The sequence below is a fragment of the Pistacia vera genome, unplaced genomic scaffold (genome assembly GCF_008641045.1).
Source record: "Pistacia vera cultivar Batoury unplaced genomic scaffold, PisVer_v2 Contig359, whole genome shotgun sequence".
NCBI classification, from domain to species: Eukaryota; Viridiplantae; Streptophyta; class Magnoliopsida; order Sapindales; family Anacardiaceae; genus Pistacia; species Pistacia vera.
This window is the reverse complement of record NW_022196178.1, coordinates 197,808-218,003: the sequence shown is the minus strand read 5'-3', so window position 1 is coordinate 218,003 and position 20,196 is coordinate 197,808. Positions and strand designations below refer to the sequence as shown.

Here is a 20,196-nt window from a genome sequence, read left to right as displayed (position 1 = left end):
TTTTTTTTTTAAAGTGATAGTCATATATAAAAAATTTGTATATTTTGTGCTTTTAGATAGTACTGTATCATATATTGATGGCAACCAAAAGCATCAATATATGCTTCGATACGATTGAGGAATTTTAGAATCCTTAAAGGTAAGGGTCCAAAATCCAAATCACGACCATAGCAAACCATTTTAGATACATCCTCAACTAAGAGTGAAACTTTATCGTAGTAAACAGAACGAGTACAAAATAATGATATTTATTGAATTCATGTAGCATACTGAAGCTCAAATATTATTATTGTTGTTATCAGTTTATGACACATTTAGGGGGTGCTTTATTTATGTCAATAACCGAAATCTTTATTACTTAAACACTTCATTAAACTATTTCGTTCTTCATAAGCAAACGGAATTTAGAAAAAAAAAAAAATAGGTCTGGCTCAGTTTTTTGTTTTTCGTCTTATGTAATCTAAAGTTTGTTATGATTAAACCTCTTACTTAGAAAAATATTAAAACTAATGTTTTAAAACCCGACCCAACTCGGCCGATTCAAACAGAACCCGAGGCTAAGCTGGGTCGATTCAGATCATAAGAGCGTTTTTATTAGATTTCAAATCTGTAGGAACAAATTTAGGGGTGGTTTACTATATTTCAAACATAAAGACTAATAGTATTTACCAAGAGGTGTTTGTTAGAATTCAAACATAATGATTGATCGGTCAAAATGCCAGTCCAACAGGTTAGACAAGTCAACCCAGGATCTGAACGCCTGCGATCATTGACTGGTTGGTTTTAAAAACATTGATTAAAATTGGGGCTTTTTTAGATCATTGGTGGGAGTGGCTAATAGTTAATATTTAAAAACCTATTAATAAGGATAGAGACTCTGTTAGCTGTTAAGTTTCATTGTTGTGTTTTTCAACTTAGGTCTCAATTGGACTTAATTTAAGCCATTCAAAAATATTTTTTTTTAATTTAATAATGTTTTAAATTAAAATTAAATGAATTGAAAAAAAAAAATGTTCATAGCTATCACTTAAATGAAAATACTGAATAGTTTGTTTTAATATTACATCCCTATATATTTACATTTTTCTTAATATTGTTATCCCATTAACTTATTTGGTCAATTAAATATTAAGAGTTATATTTATAAATAACAAAACGAAGAAATACTATTATTCATATATGTAAGTTTAACAAAAGTAATTTCTCATACCTTCTTTGTTGGAGATATCTTTAACTAGCAAACCACAGGCCTATGAGCTATATGCTTACACAGTCACCCTTTGAAAGAGAAGGATGAAACTGCACAGCAGGAAACATTGACAAAGAATATTAAAACATAAAAGGCAGAACGACTTACATACAAAACGATAGATTGGTACCTAAAAGGTTTCAAAAAGATAAACAAGTACCTTTTGGTGGAAAAAAGACTAGAATGCCCTTTGAGAAATATTAGTCTATTTTTTAATTACTTTTAGACCCCTTAAGTTTATTAATTCAATCAAATACCCTCAGAAAGAAGTTAAAAAATTAACAAAAACACCCCCACTCACCATACTTGCCAGACCGGAATCTGTCACAACGGTCTACGCCACACCGGAAATGGCCGGTAGCTCACCGACTGGCCTTTTTCGGCCAGATCCACCAGGGATTTGGCCGAAAAATGCCAGATCTGACGTGAGAAGGCCAGATCTGGCCGGAAAGTGACTGGAGGTGTACCAACTACCAACTGTTGAATTAAAAAATTGTTCTTACTCTCTGTAACTTAAAGGCTAAAACACATCCAAATTTAGCATCCAAGGCCTATATATATTATATATAGAATTTTCATTATAATTAAATATTATATTATCACGTTAGTTTGCTTTATATAAATTGCAACAATTGAATGAAAAAAAAAAAAAAAATGGGGTAACCCTATCACAACTTTAATTTTACTAAAACGTTTGTTTAATGTCAAAAATAAAAAAAAAATAAAAAAAAAATACATGAATACAATGGAAATAGCATCGCCAACAGGTGGCTTGGCCCGGGCCGTTGGCACCCCCTATTTCAAAATTTTTCTAATTTTAATATTTAATTATTATTAGTTAATAAATATTAATTTTAAAAATAAATATTTTTAAATTTGTAGAAAAAATGTGAAATATTATAAATTGTCAAATTAAAATTTTACCCAAAATCCCAAATGTCCTTAACGATGATTTATCTTTTTTTTTTTTTTTTTTTTTTTTTTTTTTTGGTATTCTTCTTTTTTTTTGCTTTTTTGAAAATATGTTGGCAAATTGAAAATTCCCCTTAAAAATCCTACATTGTATTTTGCCATGAACTGAAAAGAGTTACTGTATATGAGGAAAACGAGATACATATAATTAGCAATAGGTGCTTTTGTGATCCAAAAATAATTTTAAAAACTAAAATATGATATAAAAAACAATGTGATCAAAATTTTGTGTTTATTAATAATGAAGAATTATTATATTATAATTATTTATTATGTTTGTTATTCATTATTATTATATCTAAAGCAAAAATAATATATAATATTTACTTTTCTGTGAAGGAGATAGTCGCAATCACTAGTTGGAGCTTCACTAGATCATCGCCACTCGCAGAAATTGCTTAATGGGCTGGCCAAAAGTTTTGTGAAAGTGGTAAACTTTTCATTTGTGATGTGTCCATCACTTGGACCAATGTTCATGTTGGTGACCGTGACTTGACCCACTTAAGAGACAAGGAAAATAAAAAATTAAAAAAAAATGAGAGAAAAAGAAGGAAAAAGTTTTTTGGGGATTTGTGTAGTGTTGGTCTGGTCCCAGGCATAGGGCAGAAGATGAGAGAGAAAGTAGAAGGAAAAACCAGGATAGAAAGAATAAGTTGAATTAAGTGAACGGCATTATCTTAAAAAAAAAACCTCTCTGTAAATTACACCAGACTCTGTTTTTGAGGTCTGTAACCAATTTGCCATTCATAAAATAAGAATGCATCTAAAACTGCTGAATATATATGGTAAAATTTGCGGTTGTTGAAATGAATTTGGAGGAGTTGATTGTGGGGGTGTGATTGTAACAAATGAAAAGTGTAGAAATTAAGGGCGTGTAACTGTAAAATATGAATACTGAAGTAAACAAAAAGAATTACTATTATTTCATATATGTAGTTTAACAAAAGTTAATTTCTCATACCTTCTTTCGTTGGGAGATATCTTTAACTAGCAACCACAGGCCTCACACCACGGCTACACTATACAGCTAACCCCCCACAAAACTTCCCTATGAGCTATTATTTACACAATCGCACACTCTGAAAGACAAGGGTGAAATTGCTATGCAAGAAACATTAACAACGAATATTAAAACATAAAAGATAAATAGGTAGATATTTGAGGATCTTATGAATAATAATAATAATATAATAAGTATCTTGAAATTGTTTAGAAATTGGAGGGCAGGGCGTTCTAGAACATTATGACCCTAGGCAGGAGTACTTTGGGGCCCTCTAATAATAAGCATATATTAAAAAAATTATTATTATAATTTTTTTTTTTTTTTTTTTTTTTTGCCTTTTGAGATAAAAAACACTAGGAAAAGTGGACAGCAACGGTAGGTAACAAGGTTAGGTTAGTAGGGGGTTTGGAGAGTAGATATGGGAGAAGTGATGAGTGGTGAAATGAGTGATTTCCAATGCCAAGATTGATAAGAAAATGCTTGAGAAGTCACGGCCCAAAGGTATCGATGGCCGGCGATTGGCAGAGTAAACAGATAAGGTAGTAATAGGGGTTTTGGTGAGAGGGCTGAGGGGAGGAAGATGGTGGTGTCGGGGAAGGCAACAATGTCGAGTACATGCCAAAAAGGTTGAAAATGGCTGTCGTGTGGTGGAGCTGGTTGCGGATTCATAAAAAATTAGTCAAATCAAGGGTTATCAAGGTTGGGAAATGATAAAATGATGATTTCGGTCGATTTTGATGAGAAAATTGACCGGAACCAAAATTGACCGAAATCAACTCCAAAACACTGGCGGCAGAAGAGGATTGGAGATGATTTATGGGAATGTCAAATTTTGGATTGAATTAGGGGTGAGTAATTTGAGATATGTAATAACTATTTTAGTCTTCCATTGTTAAAAGAGATTCAAGTGTTAATTTAGGGGTATAACTAGAATATATAAAACTAGAGTACAAACTTGCTATTTGTTAAACTTTGAGTGGGAATATATGTAAAAATTTATAATAAATTTGGGCTTTTTGGTTTTTTTTTTTTTTTTTTTGGGGCCCCTTGGCTTAGATAGAAATTATAAACATTTCATTTTTGTAAGTTATTAAAAAAAAATTTTATAAAAAATCTGGCCCCCATATTTTGGGGCCTAGGCAGGTGCCTCACTGCCTACCCTTAAGCCGGGCCTGTTGGAGGGTACCATCTGTAACTTAAAAGACTAAAACACAACCAAAATTTAGAATCCAAAGCCTACATATATATAATATATAATATATATATATATATTATATATATATATATATATGAATTTTCATTATAATTAAATATTATATTATTACGTTAGTTTGCTATATATAGATTGCATGCAGGTGACCTGTTTGTTACTCTTTTTTTTTTTTTTTTTTTTCAATCCTATTATATCCTTCTCAAAATGCATATTTGTTACTTTATTCTCAAAGTTCAATTATTATATTCAATTATTTTACACCCCTATAAATTTGTTAATTTAACTAAAAACCCCAACAAAAAGTTTATAAATGATAAAAACACTTCCACCTATTCACATTTGCCAGATTATGGCCACAACATGGAAGGGGGCTGGAATTTGACATATTGGGCACTACGGTTGGATTTGACTATATATAGTCGTCAATGATGACCAGATCTAATCGTAGATTTGGCCTTTCCGATTAGATCCATGGTGAATCTTGCCAGAAAAGGTCATATCGGCATACAAACCGATCAAATCCAGCCAGTATGCGCCATTATGCTAGATTCTAACCACCTTTTGACGATGGTGGCAGAAATCTCACAAATGTGGGTGAGTGACGATATTTTGTCAATTTATAAACTTTTTATTGTTTGAGATGTTTAGTAGATTAACAAACCTAAGTAGTGTTTTTGTTAATTTTAAATTCTATCTCGTCATAATAACTCAACTCCACTTTTTCAAAAATATACTCCAAATAATAAAACAAACGCAGTCTTACACTTGAATGAAAAAAAATTAGGTAACCCTATCATAATTTAATTTTTACTAGAACGTTTGTTAAATGTTAAGAAAATCTTATTCATAATTAATGTTATATTTTTTTAACTAGCCTCATTCTTTTATTTTATTACTTTATAAAAGCCAGAAAGATTTAAAAAAAAAAAAAAAATACACGAATAACAATGCAAACAGCACCGCAACATGTGGCTAGGCCTGGGCCGCTGGCACACTCTTTATTTATTTTTTTCTATATTTCGAAAATTTTATAATTTTTAATATTAATTATTGTAGTTTGATAAAAATATTTTTAAAAGTAAATTTTTTGAATTTGTAAAAAATTGTGAAATATTATAAAATTGTCAAATTAAAATATACCCAAAAATCCCAATTGTTAAATCAACCCCCCTTAACTATGTTTATTCTTTTTTTTTTTTTTTTTTTTTTTTTTTTTTTAGCATCTCTTTTTTATGCTTTTTTGAAAATATTGTTCGCAAATTGAAAATTCCCTTAAAAATCCTACCCATTGTATTTGCATGAACTTAAAAATGTTACTATATATTGAGGAAAACGAGATAACAATAAATTACAATAGGTGCTTTTGTGATCCAAAATAATTTTTAAAAACTAAAATATGATATTTAAAAAACGATGTGATCAAAATTTTGTGTTTATATAACCTGATTGAAATTTTTTTTTATTATTATATAGGAAACTTCAGAAGAAAATTGATGGTAGTTAAAAATAGAAATGAAATCATACAAACGGGTTTGTAACTTCGAATGCACGAACTCTGTAACTCCAAATTTTATGACCTAAGAGCAAGAAGATGAGTGAAAATAAATTGGGATTAGAAAGTGGAAATGACTTTTTCCAGCTTACGAGAAGTCTAATTATCCATGTTTTTTTAACATAAAGGAAAAAAAAAAAGTTAAAGTTAATTTCCTTTAGGCTAAAACTGCTTAATGGGCTGGTCTAAAAGTTCTTATAAAAGTGATAAACTTTTCATTTGTGATGTGTTCGCATCACTGGACCATGGGTTCATGTTGGTGACAGTGACATAAACCACTTAAGAGACAAGGAAAATTAAAAAATAAAAAATAAAATGAGAGAAAAGAAAGAAGGAAAAAGGTTTTTTGGCATTTGTGTTGGGTCAGGGTCCCAGGGATAGGGCAAAGGATGAGAGAGAAAGTAAAAGGAAAAACTAGGAAGAAAAGAAAGAATAAGTTGAGGAAAAGAAATAAATATTTTTAAAAGTGTCACAAATCACAATAGCAAATGTTGTTTTGTTTTGATTTACAGAGTAAAAGAAATTACCTCATTGGACCCGTACCGCAAAACAATATAGGATGCGAGTACCGATTTTAGGCCTTTTTTTATTCATCTGTACTCGAACCGATCATTTTTTATGAGTGGGTTGGGTATACCCACGGGTCACCCATTAAAAAAAAAAAAAAAGATTAAACTACTTAATTCCTAATCTTACCACATTTCTAATCACCATCTCCAATCGCCAGTTCTCATCCCACCATCAATTTCACCATTTCTAATCTTCATCTTCTCTTTCGCTCTCATTCGCAACTTCCTTTCCTTCTCCTTTCTTCACTCTCTGTCAACATCCCAACTCTCTCTTTTTTGCTGAGTCGATTAGTGGATGTCTGTTTTGATGTTTATGTTTTGTTTGATACATTTTGTTGAATTAAGTTAACGACTATTATTTATTTTAAATAAAAAAACCTATTATAAATTACACTAGACTGTGTTTTTGAGGTATGTACCAATTTGCCTTTCATCAATAGAATGCATCTAAAACTGCTTGAATATTATATGGTAAAATTTGTGCAGTTGAAATGAATTTGGAGGGTTGATTGTCGGGGTGTGATGGTAACAAATGAAAAGTGTAGAAATTATGGGTGTATAACTGTAAAATATGAATACTGAAGTAAACAAAAAAATTACTATTTTTCATATGTGTAAGTTTGACAAAAGTTAATTTCTCATACCTTCTTGGTTAGAAGATATCTTAACTAGCAAACCACATGCCTCACCACGCGGCTAACCCCACAAAACTCCACTATGAGCTATTATTTACACAGTCGCCACACTTTGAAAGACAAACATGAAACTGCACATGTAGGAAACATTGACAACGGATGTTAAACATAAGAGAGAAAAATAGGTATATTTATTATTATTATTATTATTTTGTTTGTTATTTATTATTATTATCTAAAGCAAAAAATAAAAAAATAAAAAAATAAAAAAATTACTTTTCTGGAAGTGACGGCTGCAATCACTGCTTGGAACTTCACTAGATCACCATCACCGACACAATTTGAGACAAGCTGCAAGTGAGTAAAGAAACTCAGTAATCTATGTTTTTTCTCATCTTTAATCTTTCAATATCCTTTTTCTTTTTCATACGAAAGCAAATTGAAATAATTAGAGTGGAAATGCAGAAACACCAGATCTAATGTGGAAAAAATCAGAAGAAAATTAATAGTAGTAAAAATAAGAGTAAAACGACTTTTTCCACCCAGTTTGCCTAATGACAATTTTCCACAAAAAAAAGTTTCAAATATCATTTTTTACTTAAAGTTAATATTGCGTCACCATTTGATATTTAGTCTCCTCTCTACAAAAACCCTTCATTCTAACACTTGATTTCTCATCGGTCACCACAAAGTTAGATTTTCTGTTCTTAGTTGATTTTGATTGATTCGATGATGAATTTTCAATCGGTCACCATCATTCGATCCATCAATCTCTGCTCTATAAAACCCCTCTCATCCTGATTTTTAGTAACTCGTTAAACGTTGACTAAGAAAATGAGTATGTTTTTGATACTAACAGAATATAACTTTGATGAAAAAATAGTATTTTGAAATTTTTGTATGAAAAAAAGTCATCAATTCTAGAAATGAAAATGAAATCATACCTAAACGAGAGTTTATAACTTTGAAATGCACCGAACTCTGTAACTTCAAATCTTGATGACCTAAGAGCAAGAGATGAGGGAAAATAAATTGCGATGAGAAGTAGAATTGACTTTCTTCCCAGCTACGAGGTGTCTATTTTCCAGATTATTTTACATTAAAAGAACTTTTGGACCCATCTGTTCAAGTCGGAGACAGTGACAAACCCACTTAAGAGACAAGGAAATAAAAAATTAAAAATTGAGAGAAAGAAGGAAAAAGTTTTCTGGGGATAGTGTAGTGTTGGGTCAGGGTCCCACGGATAGGGTAAAGGATGAGAGAGAAAGTGCAAGAAACGACTAGGAAAGAAAGAATAAGTTGAGAGAAAGATGAAGAAATATTTTGAACTAGTTAAAATGCTTAATGAAATTATTTTTACATCACGTTTGTTAGAATAATGGATGATTCACTAATAATTTCATTTGATTGATATCTAGTATCTACTAGAATATTGGATGATCCACTAAATAATTTCACTTGATTTATTCTAGTATTACTATAGAGATACATACATTATATAGGTGAAAAATGATTCACTAAATCTTCTAATTATGTGAGCTGCAAATTATAAAATACATTGACACAATTTGGAAATTATACAATATAAATATATATTGAGATTGACTAAAATAATAGATTAAAAAATATTTATGGTAATATTTAATTAATTTCAATTAATAATAAAGTAATAAATAATAAAGAAACAAAAATAGTAATTTAATATAAATATTACATGTCAATATATACCTATTTAATCCAAATAAATAATATTAAATTATAATATTTGTGAACCGATAATAATGTTGAACCAACAATCCAACTAGTTTGATTGAAAATTGGGTTACTATTTATTATGGTTTTTTTCATTTTTCTTCCTCGTTTGCTTTGTCTTTTGATATTGCTATCGATTCGTTCGACTATGATTGCAGTGTTTCTTTTGAGGCTTCTTCACTGCAAAAACAACATCTTATAACTAATCTTTCTTTTAATCTTTTCTTTCGTTTTTCTCTACAGTTTCAATTCTTTAATTGTAAGGCCCGCGGTTGCACGGGTATGTTATTGCTTGTATTTCAAGTATTGTTGTTTGTATATGAAAGTGGCTTTGAAACCATGTTTGTTTGAAGAATTGGATGTTTAATTAGTTGATCTCTACTATAGAGTTACATGCATTATAAGGTAGAAAACGGTCATTGAATCTCCTAATATGTCAGTTACAGTTACACATATATGACATAATTAAGAAATTATACAATAATAAAGAGTATCCTAAGACTAACAAAATAGAAGATAGAAAATACTTGTGAAAGTATTTATGTGATTGTGAACGATTTGTACAGAAGTTAATTTAATGTTGATCGATAATTAAAGAATAAACCAAGTAACACTACACTCACTAACACTTCTCACTAACGCCACGTGTCAGTTTACAATTCATCAGTTCACATGGATCCCGCCTGTCCAATAAGGATCCCACCTAATCAAGCCAATCTCAACTCCCACGTGGGATTAGTGAGAGGGGTTAATGAGGTTAGTATTATTGTTAAATAAGATACGAAGACTTAACTTTCATTTTGAATCGCATAGAAAAGACTATTTATCTTAGAGAGGTCTAAATACACATATATAAAAGAAAAAGTCTAGAGATAAAGTGCCATGAAACTCAAACGCAATACAATTAAGAAGAACCATAAAACCATAATAACAAGAGTCCAAAGAAAAAAAAATGTGGTTGGAGGAGAATCCATAATATCTGCTGCACTGTTCAAATTCAATGAACGTGTGCTAGATATAAGAGTCAAGAGATCTTCAGGTTCACCTTCATTGTATAATTAACAGCACAGGCCAATTAGAGAAAGCAGTGTAAAACATATCTAAATGTTCAAATTGATGTAAACACCTTTCATCTTCTGATTAGTTCTGAAAACAGAAAAGAAATTTAAACACAGAATCATTATCTGAATATGAGAATTTGAGTAAGATATTGATAGATACCAAGCTCAAACCCAACAACCAATCATTCACAGTATCTATCTACCCAAGCAAATTCAATCCAACACACACCAATAATTCTCACAGAGTCGGAAAAGAGATGAATAATATACGATGTATTAGTATTGATTCAAGCAAGTAATCCAATCAACACAACTTTGATTCTAACGGAAATTAGAAAGTAAACAGTGAAGGAAAAATGAAAATAAGAGAGGAAACATAGCTTGCTGGACTTCGAGGGCCTGCTACCTCCCAAATGACACTTTTCCACTTTTTCAGAATATCCTCCTTTATTCTCTCAGTCCCGTTTTATGCTATTCGTCTCATATTCTATAACAGAATTCACCTACAACCCACTTATTCTGCCATCTATCCACACTTACTTGCTTGCCCATGCTGTCCCCTCCCACGTTTCCTAACATAGACCACAGCAGTGTGTTCACAGATTTATACAGCCTAGTTACAGAAAAGCCTGTAATTGTCGCATGATAGATCCCTTCGGAAAGTATTAATGGTCACCATCTCTGTTTGGAACTGAAGACATGTTATGTGGGAAATCAGGTGTGGTATTATTTATATCTTGTAGCTAAACTGAGTGGTGTTGAGCTGTTAAAGTCAACCGAACTAAAATTGAAGGCTCAAGCACTCTCCTCCATTCTTCTCTTTCGTTCCTAGCATCAGAACAATAATGGGTTAATTTCTCTTGGATTGAAGAAGAAATTTAGAATATCTACCTCCCAATCTACATGCATGGACTATTAGAAACTGGGTTATGGCCGATCTGCTCTTTTTCTTTCTTCTCCCCAATTCTATTTCGCTTCATTTCCTCCATTGCTCTCTCGCTCAACCTCTCGGCCAACCCACTCTTTCTTCTCTTCTCCTTTTTCTTTTCTTTCTCTCGGTTTTCTTCTCTCATCTTTCTTCTTCTTCATTTTGGGCCAAAATCAGCTCCTTTTCTTTCTTTTTTTATATTTTTAATCTTTCTAAATTTATGCTTCTGCCCCTAGATTACAGGTAATCCCGTTAAACCCCTACCACATCAGCTTTTCCTTCAAATAAACCTCCAGATTTTGCCCCTTGTTACTGCAAACCCAGAAGCTTCCTTTTCTTGCAATTTCATCCCCAATAAAACTTTTAAAAACTAACAGAAATCCGCTTCCATAAAAATAAAATCACACAGAATACGTAATATGTATTAGGATTAAAAACGGGGTTTCACAATAGATCCCTTCGAAAGTATTAATGGTCACCATTCTCTGTTTTGAACAGGAAGACATGTTAGTTTGGGAAATCAGGTGTTATTATTTTATATCTTGTAGCTAAAACTAAGTGGTCTTGAGTTGTTCAAGTATACAGTAAAATCTATTAGGGTGTTACATGAACTGAACCACTAAAACCGACAAGAGAGAGAATAAAAAGAATCTAAAATAGAGTCACATTACCTGGTTAACAGTCATGAGTTTGTTTCAGGTTTGCTTGTCAGTTTCCAATATCATTTTGCTGGGTGACAGTTTGCTCATCACGTAGCGGTAATACTTTTGGGAAGTGATCAGAGTTCCAGCACACGATCCCTTTATTTTTCATACTTTTGGGAAAAATGATCAGACCGCAAGCAAAAGATCTCAATCGGTAGCTCAAGAGTGAACTCTACTCCTTCATTTTTCTTGCTTATTTTTGGTGCCTGCAAAACCAATTAATGGAAACATGAAAGACGAATAATGACATTAAGCTTTTCAAGGTTTTACAGAAAACATGAATTAGCTATAAAGGGGAAAAAAAAAAAAAAAATTCCGTCCAACCCCGTTAGTATAAATAAAAAGAGCAAATTCTTGACTTATGATGGTTAACAATGTATAAACCAAATTCTGTTGAGCTAAGAAGACTCAACAAAGTACCTTTGCTTCCGTGCGCACAAAGTTATTTCGTTTATTGAAGGAAAAGGTTGTATTCATCTTGGGACATCTTTTAACGACCAATGTATTCAAAGATGGAAATATGAAGTGATATCCGACGGGGCAGAAGTTAGCAAGATTTGGTAATGCTAGAAATAACAACTCATCAAGTTGGGGTAGCTGGATTTCTTGGTCAGTCATGACATCAACTCTATCAGTATGTCCAAATACTTCTTCCAGTTGATTCGCCGATACCACAGTTACCACTTTCAATTGTTGAAGACCTCTGGCCATGGTGATAGGAAGGACACACTTTAATTTGTCGCACCATTTGACATCAATTTTTGAGAGATTTGGAAAGAGAGATTGGAGATGATCACCATCATCATCTTCAACCACGATTTGCTGCAATTCCATACAACCTTCAACTGACAGAGTTTCCAATTGCATCATATTTCGAGCAAAAGTAATTGAAAAGATATGTGTCAGCCTAGGACAGTAGCTTATATTTAAAGTGGTAAGATTTTGCAGGCTTAAAACATGCTTGGAACCGTTACATAAACCTTCTAATTCTTTTAGACCGCGCAACTCCAAGTTTTTCAAACTTGGGAATGATAACTGATGTGATTGTCCATCAACTGCAAGATCTCCTAGCTGAAATACCACTTTTACTCCGCAATTCCAAATACTCAAATATTCCAAATTATTGAAGCCGCAACTGAACAGAGAAATTCCACCACACAAGTTGTTGCAGTCGTCAATGCGTAAAACTCGTAACTTCTGAGAAAACAAATCACTACATCTTATCAAAATCTGTTGGATGTTAACATTCACCTGTGGCTGTTTTCAGTTTTATTAATAAATGAGATATTTAGATTGTATTCGAGTTGATATCTTGACCTTCAATTAGAGTTCTACTTAGGAGCTATACATTTATAGTCATATTCACCGATTTACAATGGTCGATATGTATACCAGAACGTGTCAAGTAAAACTAAACATATTAGAATAGACTTATAATTAGGTAACCAAAATGTATTTACCTTTAAATTATGCTTTCAGCAAGAGATTTGTGTCTAATAAAAAAATTTCGATGAATTAATATTTTAGTTGATTTTACAAAGCAAACTTATATAATTAAACCTTCTGTAATTAAATCTATTTAGATTTTAGTCAAACTAAAGCATTTTCTGAGATAATACTACCATTTGGTTTGAAATTGAATATTTATTCTAGACTTTGTGCATATATTTATTTAAGTGAAAAAGTAATTAATCATTCTAATATTGGTAAGCAAACAAGAAACATTTGCTTATTTATCATTCATTTGACTTATTTGACTAGTTAAAGTCATTGTTCTTTAATCAATAATTTATATATATTTTTTAATTTTATATTATTTATTTTATGTTTTAAATTTATAATATCTCTTAGAGAAAGAACTCCAACTCCAATGGTTTATGAAATTGGTTTGTCCACTTTCAACCCAAAACTCCAATTAATTTAGAAATATTTTTGTATAACAAATGCATTTTGAGAAATAACATTTATGATGTCCTGTGAGTAGATGCACATTTTTTTTTCAATTAAAATTTTCTATTGTGACGTTTTGCTTAAAAAGGTCCGTAATCAATAAGTGTTGTATCAAAAAAATAAATAAATAAATAAATACTAACTAGATAAAGAAAAATTCCTTACTACGCCCTTGATCCTAAGATAATTAGTTTCACAAATTTATCGAATTAAAATTACAAAATGTAAAGTAACCACAAAGGGATATAAAAAATCAAGTTTCATTCTTTAATTCTTGATACCATGGTGACACTTGAAAATTCTAGGCCTTCAGCTAAAGAGATATTCTCAATATCGGATCCAAATTCAATTATTAGGCCATTAATTAAGATTATAGGGATACGTATAAATATATAAAGTTATTCTCTAGTCAAGACATTGTTTATTATTATTATTATTGTTATTATTATGATTATTAATGCCAGTCACATAAAAGGCACAAAATTTGTTTTAGAAAATCTCCATCCATAAAAACAATGCATAACTTTTGAATCCTCATGGAAGCAAAAAGAGCCAATTTTTAAAATCTTTTTACTCATTGACAATTTATAAAATTTTCTTTTGATAAATAAAAATACTAGAAATTTTGAGTAAACTTCTTAGATTTTGATTAGTTAGTTAAATAAAAAGGTATTAGTGAATATTATTAACTAAATAATTTAATTAGATAAGATGAATCATTATCCATTTATGTCCCATTTCACGTCACAATATGTCTATTGAGTCAAGGATCTAAAGAAGTTTTAGTACCTTTTTATCAGCATGCACACGTTCACCTCTGGTTAAGGAAAATATTGAAACTGTCGCACCACAATCTTCAACTTCCAATTTTCGCAAAGAGGGAAATATGAAGTGACAGAAGAAGTTAGTGAGGCTTGGTAATGCTTTGAGTGTCAAGTAGTTTAGTTGAGGCAGCACAATTTCTTCATCTTCCATGATGGCAGCTACATCTTTATGTCCAAATACTTCTTCTAATTGGACGCTGTCTTCTACATATAATTCTTCCAGTTGTTGAAGACCTCGGGCTATGGTGGTTGGAAACAGACATTTTAATTTGCTACAACTTTTTATCCTAACTTTTAAAAGATTCTGAAAGGTTTCGGATTGGAGATTATTGTTCAAGAAGGCTTGGTCCTCTTCCTCCTCCACAGCAATGATTTGCTCCAATTCAGCACACTCGCTGACATGTAGATATTTAAGTTGCATCATATTTCGAGCAAGAGTAGCAGAGAAGATATATCTAAGCCTACTGCATGAATCCACTTCTAGATTGGTAAGGTTTCGAAGGCTCGTGAGACTGAGACCCATACATAAGCCTTCTAGCTTCTCTAAAAACTTCAATTGCAAATTCTTCAAACTTGGGAACGATAATTTGTGTTGTCGTCCCTCAGCAACAACACCTTCAAGCTGGAATACCACTTGTACAGCACAACCTATAAGTTTTAGGTCTTCCAAATTTTGTGAGAAATGAAACAACGTGCCTGGAATTACATCATCATTGCAATCTTGCAAATGCCGAAACTGTAAATTTTGAGAAACAAAAAATAATAACTTTTATTAAGATCTATTGTCATACTTTGATTTAAGGCATCGGATAAACTCGTAATTTCTGAAAAAAGAAAAACATACCTCTGGCGGATTCTGCATATTAGCTTCAACAATAATAGGCGTAGTCCAACTGGGGCAAAAATCAACTTCTAACAGTTGCAACATTGGACAAGTTGGATAATAATTTTCAGAACAGAAGCTGATGAGTTTTGGGAGATTTTGAAGTCGTAACTTTATTAGCTTAGGGAGCACGATATTTTTTCCATTTTCTATCTCCGCAATTTCGTCGCCCTGGTTATAATCTGAGACAACATGTTCCAGCCTATCACAATCACTTATTATGAGTTCTTCCAACTGCACCAGACGTCGCACAATTGACAATGCGAAGAGATTTTTCAAGTAACTGCAGCCATCCACTTTTACATGTGCAAGATTTTTGAAGCTTACAAGTCGGATGGGTCCCTTCCATATAAACCTCAATTCTGGTAATCCCCTCAGCTGTAATGATTCTAAACTTGAAAGCACTGCACTATTTTCTCCCTCAGTCTGGCATAAGCCTTCAAGTTTGAATACTTCAGATAGTTTATTGCAGAAAAAGATCTCAGCCGTTTTCAATTGACGGAGTCTCTGAAGCAACATTGGTGGATATACGTTACACATACTGTGGCATCCTGAAATTTTCACAGTTTCCAATTTTTCAAGAAACGTACTTGGAGGCTCTGCACCTTTGTATATCTCTTCTATATGGCTCATATTAGATAAAATCAATGTCTTCAGATTTGAGAATGCAGCGGCTGGTGCCTGCCGTTGCGACGTATCTATGATGCATTTCAACTCCTCACAAAATCCAGATTCAAGACAAATCAACTCACTGAAGCACGTTTGATCAACGCTTGGGAAACAATTTTGCAAACCTTTTATTTCAAATAAAGAAAGAGATTGTAGATTCTGAAACAATTCTTCAAATGCAATCAGTGAGGCCGCTTCGATACCACCTATATTTAAGCTCCCTTTATATCCAGCTGAATCAACAGCATAATAACCTTCTGAAACCTCTATCATGAACCTTTGCAGTTTTGGGAAAGCAAATCCGTTTGAAACGAAGGAATGATGAATACGTAGTGACAGTGAGACCAAGCATGAAAGTGAATTTAACTCACAGAGGGTGGCATAACTTTCCTCTACACTAGTAATCTCATCTGAGTCCCAAAGGAAAACTTCGTCAGTGTATAATTCTTCTAGTTGAGAAAATCTTCGTAACCCATCTCGTGGAATCCTCAGTTCATCAGACAGACGCACGTCCAGTACTCTCAATTCACTTAGTTGATCCCCCAATTCTTTGGGCCATTCTTCAGCCAAATAAGAACCTTCCAAATCCAGAACTTTAAGTGTTGTCAACTTTCCGAGAAAAGAGATGTCTTGCAATCGGCAGTGTTTCAGTTTTAGACTTTGAAGATTCGTCAATAATTCAAGTGATTTAAATGACACTGGATCCACATTCATTATAGTTACAACTTGAAGTGCCTTCATGTCTTTAAAAAATTCACCTGGATTTATTCCAAAATTCAGTAGTAAAATTTCAAGCCTAGGACAGACCAAGCCTTGAGGAAGCAAATTTATGTCACTACCATGGTCCATCAAGGAAATTGCTGTGCATTGTTCAAGCATTTTCTTCTTAGGCCTCTCTGTCAATCCCAAGCTAGCTTTATTCATGAATACATGTTTTCCCTTGGATGATATCCATATGGCAACATCACGAACCATGTCATGCATTTTTACGACCTCTTCACCAGCATCAATTAGCAAACCCGAAGCCTTCAGATTATTAACCATAACTTGAAATTGTTTCCTTAACACTTTGATAGAGTTAACATCTTGGTATAAGTCCAACCCTATTCCAATTCTAACCAATTCGTCTAAACAGATTTTATAATCTTCAGGAAACAATGAACACAACAAGAAACAAAACTGGATTTGCTCACCCTTCAAATAATCATAGCTCAACTTAAGAGTGGCATAAATACCTCTTTCTCCAGCAACAATGTTGTCCTCCCCTGTAACACTAATCATATCTTCAAGTTTTGAATGTCTTAGTTTGTCATGCAAAACTTTCCATTCGTCAGAATCCTTTTCTCTTAGAGCACTCCCAATGGCTACAAGTGCTAAAGGCAAGCCATCACATTCCTTAGCAATTTTAATTGCCAGAGGATTCAAATTGGAGGCATCACCTATGCCTGCATGCCTTTTGAGTGAAGCCACAGCTTCATCATCATTTAGAACATTTAGTAGAATTCGTGCCTGACACTCCATATCGATACAAACTTGCTGTCGACGAGTAGTTAGAAGAGTTTTGCAATTCTTGTTATCATCACCAAATGGAATTCCTAATATCGATTTTAACTCAAATTTTCCCCAAACATCGTCCAAGATTACAAGGATCTTCTTCTCTGTCTCTGTGAATCTCAAGCATAATCGCCGCGCTCTTCCTTCTACACCTTGCTTCTCGTCTGTCTCTGTGAATCTCAACCCTAGCGAACTTGCTAGTTGACCTTGAATATTTTTAAAGTTTGGAGTCTGAGATATGGTAACCATCACAACCTCATTAAAGATCTCCTTCACTCTATTACCTACTTCTTTTGCCAAGGTTGTCTTACCCGCCCCGCCCATCCCATACAATCCAACCATATCGATCTCATCATTTTTCAGTGCCCCAATAATATCATCAATAGCAGATTTTGAAGACCCGAAAGTCTGAAATTCACTAGGCTTTAAAAATTCGATGCCTGGTAGAGTGGTAGGATAACCCACTCCATTGAATTGGCAATTGTCTTTTAGCTTCAACATAATGGTTGTCTTCTTTGCTGCTTTCCTACCTAACCAATATCGCCAACCCCAATTAGGACACCATCCATTAAGGCAAGTCTTTTTCGCTCCTGTCTCTTCTTTCAATCCCTCAACATCAGCCAGGATCTTGTTGGCATCAGTTAGCCACTTTTCTACATCTCCCTTGATTTCATCAGTATTATTTTTGGCTATTTCAACATCTTTATTCACGTTTTGTCTTGCCAATTTCAAATTGATTTCTTGTTCTTTAAGTTCTTCAACAATTGTGTTGAAACAAAATAGATAACGGACTTGGTTTACTGTCGGCTTCACCAAGTATTCTCCAACCTTTGATGCAATAGCCACAACAACTTCCATCCTCGAACTCTGTTATCAAGAGATTAAGTACATCAGTATAAGATTATAAAAAAAAAAAAAAATCATTGACTGATAATTAAATATTAATTGGGATAGAACGTCTTGTTTATATCTTTATTTTTTTTTTTAAAGTGATAGTCATATATAAAAAATTTGTATATTTTGTGCTTTTAGATAGTACTGTATCATATATTGATGGCAACCAAAAGCATCAAATATATGCTTCGATACGATTTGAGGAATTTTAGAATCCTTAAAGGTAAGGGTCCAAAATCCAAATCACGACCATAGCAAAACCATTTTAGATACATCCTCAACTAAGAGTGAACCCTCTTATCGTAGTAAACAGAACGAGTACAAAATAATGATTAATTTATTGAATTCATGTAAGCATACTGAAGCTCAAATTATTATTATTGTTGTTATCAGTTTATGACACATTTAGGGGTGCTTTATTTATGTCAATAACCGAAATCTTTATTACTTAAACACTTTCATTAAACTATTTCGTTCTTCATTAAGCAAACGGAATTTAGAAAAAAAAAAAAAATAGGTCTGGCTCAGTTTTTTTGTTTTTCGTCTTTTATGTAATCTAAAGTTTGTTATGATTAAACCTCTTACTTAGAAAAATATTAAAACTAATGTTTTAAAACCCGACCCAACTCGGCCGATTCAACCAGAACCCCGAGGCTAAGCTGGGTCGATTCAGATCATAAGAGCGTTTTTATTAGATTTCAAATCTGTAGGAACAAATTTAGGGGTGGTTTACTATATTTCAAACTTATAAAGACTAATAGTATTTACCAAGAGTGTGTTTGTTAGATTTCAAACATAATGATTGATCGGTCAAACTGCCAGTCCAACAGGTTAGACAAGTCAACCCAGGATCTGAACGCCTGACCCGATCATTGACTGGTTTGGTTTTAAAAACATTGATTAAAATTGGGGCTTTTTTAGATCATTGGTGGGAGTGGCTAATAGTTAATATTTAAAAACCTATTAATTAAGGATAGAGACTCTGTTAGCTGTTAAGTTTCATTGTTTGTTTTTTCAACTTAGGTCTCAATTGGACTTAATTTAAGCCATTCAAAAATATTTTTTTTTTAATTTAATAATGATTTTTAAATTAAAATTAAATGAATTGAAAAAAAAAAATGTTCATAGCTTATCACTTAAATGAAAATAACTGAATAGTTTGTTTTAATATTACATCCCTATTCATTTTACATTTTTCTTCAATATTGTTATCACATTAACTTATTTGGTCAATTAAATATTTAAGAGTTAATATTATATAAATAACAAAACGAAGAAATACTATTATTTCATATATGTAAGTTTAACAAAAGTTAATTTCTCATACCTTCTTTCGTTGGGAGATATCTTTAACTAGCAAACCACAGGCCTATGAGCTATATTGCTTACACAGTCACACACTTTGAAAGAGAAGGATGAAACTGCACATGCAGGAAACATTGACAAAGAATATTAAAACATAAAAAGGCAGAACGACTTACATACAAAACGATAGATTGGTACCTAAAAGGTTTCAAAAAGATAAACAAGTACCTTTTGGTGGAAAAAAGACTAGAATGCCCTTTGAGAAATATTAGTCTATTTTTTTAATTACTTTTAGACCCCTTAAGTTTATTAATTCAATCAAATACCCTCAGAAAGAAGTTAAAAAATTAACAAAAACACCCCCACTCACCCATACTTGCCAGACCGGAATCTGTCACAACGGTCTACGCCACCACCGGAAATGGCCGGTAGCTCACCGATCTGGCCTTTTTCGGCCAGATCCACCAGGGATTTGGCCG

The 20,196-nt window shown here is 32.5% G+C and overlaps 1 protein-coding gene across 1 annotated transcript; it reads right to left on the bottom strand.

Moving 5' to 3' along the window:
* Positions 1-12,046: 12,046 nt before the first annotated feature.
* On the bottom strand, positions 12,047-18,376 carry LOC116139736 (disease resistance protein At4g27190-like). Its single transcript, XM_031425401.1, has 3 exons — positions 15,257-18,376; positions 14,378-15,148; positions 12,047-12,835 (listed from the first exon to the last, which is right to left on the bottom strand). Exons 1-3 carry the CDS (start codon positions 18,374-18,376, stop codon positions 12,047-12,049), a joined length of 4,680 nt encoding a protein of 1,559 aa, XP_031281261.1.
* Positions 18,377-20,196: the final 1,820 nt, after the last annotated feature.